This window comes from Oncorhynchus gorbuscha, linkage group LG02 (genome assembly GCF_021184085.1).
Source record: "Oncorhynchus gorbuscha isolate QuinsamMale2020 ecotype Even-year linkage group LG02, OgorEven_v1.0, whole genome shotgun sequence".
NCBI classification, from domain to species: domain Eukaryota; kingdom Metazoa; phylum Chordata; class Actinopteri; order Salmoniformes; family Salmonidae; genus Oncorhynchus; species Oncorhynchus gorbuscha.
In genome coordinates, this window is record NC_060174.1 from 73,628,300 (window position 1) to 73,633,981 (window position 5,682).

General features: G+C 43.3%; 1 protein-coding gene across 2 annotated transcripts; it reads left to right on the plus strand.

Annotated features, from left to right (window-relative positions):
- The first annotated feature begins 831 nt into the window (after positions 1 to 831).
- On the plus strand, positions 832 to 5,052 carry LOC124009202 (mitochondrial uncoupling protein 2-like). Of its 2 annotated transcripts, XM_046320767.1 has the most exons (8): positions 832 to 1,024; positions 1,141 to 1,294; positions 2,053 to 2,251; positions 2,832 to 3,045; positions 3,149 to 3,346; positions 3,439 to 3,540; positions 3,648 to 3,828; positions 4,754 to 5,052. In XM_046320767.1, exons 3-8 carry the CDS (start codon positions 2,126 to 2,128, stop codon positions 4,845 to 4,847), a joined length of 915 nt encoding a protein of 304 aa, XP_046176723.1. In that variant the 5' UTR covers positions 832 to 1,024; positions 1,141 to 1,294; positions 2,053 to 2,125; the 3' UTR covers positions 4,848 to 5,052. The 2 variants fall into 2 exon arrangements, with proteins under 2 accessions (XP_046176723.1, XP_046176730.1); XM_046320774.1 differs by lacking the exons at positions 832 to 1,024; positions 1,141 to 1,294 and having other exon boundaries at positions 2,112 to 2,251; positions 2,681 to 3,045.
- The last annotated feature ends 630 nt before the right edge of the window (positions 5,053 to 5,682 follow it).

The following is a 5,682-nucleotide window of genomic DNA, read 5'->3' on the forward strand; positions in this document are numbered from 1 at the left end:
CTGCACAGCCTATATGAACCTGCACAGCCTATATGAACCTGCACAGCCTATATGAACCTGCACAGCCTATATAAACCTGCACAGCCTATATGAACCTGCACAGCCTATATGAACCTGCACATCACACTCTGTTTGTTGCTGGTTTATATTAATCAATATAATATCTAATTCAATCTTATGCAATTAACCCACCATGGCATGTATTGTTGGTAGAGGTGTGGAAGGCAATTGAACGAGTTTACCTCATAAATCTAATTATGCCAATGGCCATATTTCATATTCATAAATGTAAATTCACTAATAAAAAAACACTCTTCCGTGTTTTCTATAAGGAATTCGAGCAGTACATTAAGGCCATTCAACATTCTTCTAATAAGAAAGCTGTTAAAACAATCAATATGTGTGCTTCTTTTAAGGTCTTTGTATAATCTGTAATTTGTTGTACCCCCTAGTATATGTTATCATTGTTTATTTGTTTACAGACTATTCTACATTATTTTAAAAAAAAATTGAATGAGCCAATCACAAGCAGCTATGTGAATTTGAGAACAGTGCCCGGACGAGGTGTAGTGTGGTCATTTTAGACCATTCCATTGGTCCTAAAGTGAAATCTCCACCCTACCGGGGCACCAGGTCATGCAAAACGAACTCGTCCATTAGTCCAAATTGTGCATGGAAAGTGTTTACTTCAAACGGAAAACGTTTAGCAACAAAAACAATATTTTTTTATTGGACAAATTCAAGTAGATCCCTCCCCATTTCGTGCTTCCGTTTGGTTTTAGTGAATACACCCCAGGGCAGGGCCAGTTTAGCTCGAATCCGCCAACCAGCTGAGAACAGACGCGGTTGCCTTCTCGTGACGCAACAGGTTCAATGGTGGTATAAAAACAGCTGCAGTTTTTTTCTTCTCACCGCTTTCTGCTAACTCGTCTCGAGGTTTCATTGTACGTGTTATCACAGAGGCATCAACCCAAAGGATTTGACATCGTTTTTCCTGATTTAACTTTTCGTTATTTTATTCACGGTAAACTTTTAATATGTTTATACCCCTGTCTATAGTTGATGTTACTGGTTATGCTTTGATAGCGTGTTTATTTTCTTGTATCCTTTGAACTAAACCGGTTTTGTCTTGTTTTTCAGAATTTGTAGTATGTTTTTTGGATACTTCGTTTTTGAACGTTTTTCTATGGAAGAACAAGGCAACCAAATCATAATTGAAAGTAATTTTGACCAGAGGGACTCCTTTAGAGAATCCTGATCTCTGCCGTCACCGTCCTGGGTCACTTGCGTAAAGGTAAAGTAGGCCACATGGTTTATAAAATAAAATAAATGTAGAAGTTGGATAAAGCTTTCGCCTGATATCTAGGTGTTGTATTAAGTAAAGATTCAGTTCCAAGGTCTTCATTAATATACATAAATATTAATATAGGCTTGTCTGTTATTTTGAATTTGTGGCGTTAATGCGTTTGGTTTCACTCACTACATTCGCTACACGCAGTGTTTCCTGAGAACCCACTGTATCTGACTCGGTATCGTGTAAACGAGGTACAGCGCTTCCTTTGTTGTCTCGAGTCAGTTTGCTCTACTAAGCAAATGACATGGCAACAGGCAACTCCGCCAATGGGGATGTCTCATGGCAGTTTTGCAAATTGAGTAGGCCAGTAAGTGATGTCTGAAACAACTGCTTGCCTACAGTGAACTAAGCCCCTCCATTTTCCACTTGCTTGGACCCCTTGGGGACAGTAGGCTATGTCCATGCTTGCACGAATTTGACTGGTTCCAGGTGTAAGTGGTCACTTGGGGCATCTGCTAAATGACAAATGTGTTGAATTGCAGGAAATATAATTTAAAACTACAAACATCTCTGCCCCATGGGAAGATGTGTAGAACTGCTGGACATAACTTTAAAACTCACTTATTGCCCCCAGAAGGCTAGAGCTGGCCCTGGCTACCATGGTCTAATCTGAGTTGTTGTGACATGGAAATGTTATGAATGATGATTTTTGCCATTTATTTGTACAGTTGTTAATACACATGTATTGTCCTTTTCAGAATTGGGTAGAGTTCCCTTTGTCTTCACCTCATCCATCTTCTTAAATTTTCACATTCCATTTATCTGGATAAAATGGTTGGATTCAGACCTGCTGACGTGCCCCCAACCGCTGCTGTGAAGTTTATCGGTGCTGGAACAGCGGCCTGCATTGCTGACCTATTCACCTTTCCCCTGGACACAGCCAAAGTCCGGCTACAGGTAAGCCTATGGATCATGTGTTCCTTGTTGAAATGAACTGGTGGGGTCCTGTATTGTAGTGCCATGAAATGGCTCAACCAAGGATTTCCCACCTGGTTTTGTTCAGCAGATGGGGACCCAGGATGGTTGGAAATGGTCATTGTTTCTCATATGAAATCGCATGTGAAAGGGCTCATTTGACTAGTCAAATGTGGTGAGCTGTCATACTAAAAGGGATACTTGGCATTACTGCTGCATCAATCGTTTTACTGTCCATTTGTCTAAATTCTGAAACTGGGTTGGTCTTCAAGACAACACCACATTTGTCGCTGACCCAAATGGCCCTTTCATTTTTGGTTAATTGTATTTACCTTCTTCTCAACATTAAAACTGACTTGCACCTTCTATTTCCTTCAATTTTGTCCCTCCCAACTTCCTTCCACAACTAAGCGGCCCAGGAGGTAAAGCCCTTGGAATCTGCAGGCCCTGGATGTAGCGTCATGGACACTGCCTGGACTCTCCTGCCCCGTTCTCCAGTGTCATTCCTATGCACCCTCCCAGTGTCTGTTTAGTCTCTCCATGTCCCTTATGTTCCACACAGATCCAGGGAGAGGAGAAAGGTGCAGCAGCTAGTCATGGCACAGCAGTGAGGTATCGGGGTGTGTTTGGTACCATCACCACCATGGTGCGTACAGAGGGGGCCAGGAGCCTCTACAGCGGGCTGGTGGCAGGGCTCCAGAGGCAGATGAGCTTTGCCTCCATCCGTATCGGCCTCTATGACTCTGTCAAGTCATTCTACACCAAAGGCTCAGACCGTGAGTAGGCTACACATTGCACACTGAACTTTGACCTTCAAGTGATACTCATTTTCTTCAAAGTGGAACTCTCACTGTTCTAACTGCCCCTTTCTCTCTCCAGATGTAGGGATTGGCAGTCGCCTGCTGGCGGGCTGTACAACTGGAGCCATGGCAGTCGCATTAGCCCAACCCACAGATGTGGTGAAAGTCCGCTTCCAGGCACAGGCTAGTTCCTCTGGGCCAAACCGACGTTACCATGGTACCATGCAGGCCTACAAGACCATCGCCAAGGAAGAGGGCATGCGTGGTCTGTGGAGAGGTGGGTGTTTGCTTGATCACACGGCTCATTTGTGCCTTTTGTCCAATGTTTCGGTCAGCAGTATTGCTAACATTTCCATCCCCACCTTGCAGGTACTGGCCCAAACATTGCCCGCAATGCAATCGTGAACTGCACTGAGCTGGTTACATATGACCTCATCAAGGACGCGCTTCTTAAAAACACATCCCTGACTGGTGAGCCATTGCCTTGCCATATATTGTTTAAAATGACACACTTAAACTCTTAAACTTCTGTCTGGTATTGTGATGCCTCTCCTTAACCCTTTTCATTTGGTCTACAGATGACTTCCCCTGCCACTTCACATCTGCATTTGGTGCAGGATTCTGCACCACTGTGATTGCCTCTCCCGTGGATGTGGTGAAGACGAGATATATGAACTCTGCCCTCGGCCAGTACAGCAGCGCCCTCAACTGTGCTCATGCCATGGTGACCAAGGAGGGACCTCTTGCCTTCTACAAAGGGTAAGCCATATGTCTTATTCATAAGTGTTTTAGTTGCCTGGAGTCTCCTGGACTGGGTTGTACCAGATGGATGGTTTTACAAGGCTCATACACCTTATTGATCAGTACTTTAAATATAGCTGTTGCTGCTTTGTTTTAGTCAAACTACTGTCTAAACCTGTTAATTACACCGAACAAAAATATAAATGCAATGTTAAGTGTTGGTTTTATGCGCTGGGTGAAAAATCCCAGAAATGTTCCATATGCACAAAAAGCGAATTTCTCTCAAATTGTGCACACATTTGCTGACATCCCTGTTAGTGAGCATTTCTCCTTTGACAAGATAATCAAGTCTAATTATATTTGTCACATGCACCGAATACAACAAGTATTACAGTGAAATGCTTGCTTGCTTAATCCATTCCCCTGTGTGGCATATTGAGAAGCTGATTAAACAGCATGATCGTTACACGGGTGCACCTTGTGCTTTGGACAATAAAAGGCCACTTTAAAATGTGCAGTTCGTCACAATGCCACAGATGTTGAGTTGAGGGAGTGAGCAATTGGCATGCTGACTGGAGTGGCCACAGACTGCCTCCTACTTCGCTTTAGATTATCGCATTACGTCCCACCAGCCTAATCGCAGACCATGTGTAACCATACCAGCCCAACTGGCTTCAACTGAGGGAGGGGTGGGGGGCTTACTAGTGGGTTGACCTATGCCCTCCAAGGGCCACCCATGGCTACATACCTGCCCAGTCATGTGAAATCCATAGATTATGGCTTAATTCATGTAATTTATTTGACCTATTTTCTTATATGTACTGTAACTCAGTAAATTCCTTAATTGTTGCATATTGTGTTTTTGTTTGGTATAGTTTCTTTCCCCCTCTGGTTTATTGAAGCATTTGCCTTGATCTGAGTTTTCTCAATTTACTCCCTACAGGTTCATGCCCTCTTTTCTACGTCTGGGCTCGTGGAACGTGGTGATGTTCGTTACATATGAGCAGCTGAAACGTGCCATGATGGCAGCCTGCTAAATCTGTGGCACTCCTCTGTAGACCTGGCTATTGGCTGCAGTGGATGGTGATGCGGTTTTGCTTTTATTCCATTTTAACTATCTTTTGTGGCCGTTGTCGTTTCCATTTTAAACCACTTTTCACTCGCCTTTCACTGAAGTGTATTCCTGAGACTGACAATGTTTTTTTTTAAGCTCTAACTTTCGACAATAAAATGAATACCTAATTATGACTTCTGTCTTTTTTGCAAATAACTTATTCATAGGAATCTTACCTATACCTGCTTGCAAGGAGCACAATTCTAAATGTGGGGGTCAAAGGAAGGAGATTTCCAATCTGGTTTAAAATCTGACTTCATATTATGGCTGTTGATTCAGAAAGCTAGTGCTTGGTTGATCGAGTGTTTCTTGTCAGAGGAAAGTATCACACTGGATGTCTCCTCTCTGGGATGGGCATAGCTTCTCTAGACACCACTTTGCTGTATTTTTGAGCTGGGTTGGGTGGGGAAATGAAACTTTTAGCTTGGTCTCATGACAAGTGATTGAAAATCTGATGCACCAGGATGTTCTATTTCTCAGAACGGCATGCACTGTCGGCGTCCTTTTACTGGCACTTTCTTTCGCTATTGAGGAATTGTGGGAAACCTTCAATGTCAAATCATCTAAGATTTGTTTAACAAATGACTAGCCCCCCCCCCCGAAGTAAATGGGAGAAATCCGTTTTAGTGGAACATGCACTCTGTACAAGTCTGACCCAGGAGAGCAAGTGCAGGCTCCTTCTCCAGAGATCTGGGCCATATAGACCAGATCATCGTGTTGCCTTGCAAACCGTGGATGATACTTCTGACGCACAATGG

Coding starts and splice junctions, on each gene's coding strand:
- LOC124009202 (XM_046320767.1), top strand. CDS start 2,126: ATGGTTGGATTCAGACCTGCTGACGTGCCCCCAACCGCTGCTGTGAAG. Junction 3,347..3,438: donor CATGCGTGGTCTGTGGAGAG/GTGGGTGTTTGC, acceptor CCCACCTTGCAG/GTACTGGCCCAAACATTGCC. Junction 3,541..3,647: donor TAAAAACACATCCCTGACTG/GTGAGCCATTGC, acceptor TTTGGTCTACAG/ATGACTTCCCCTGCCACTTC.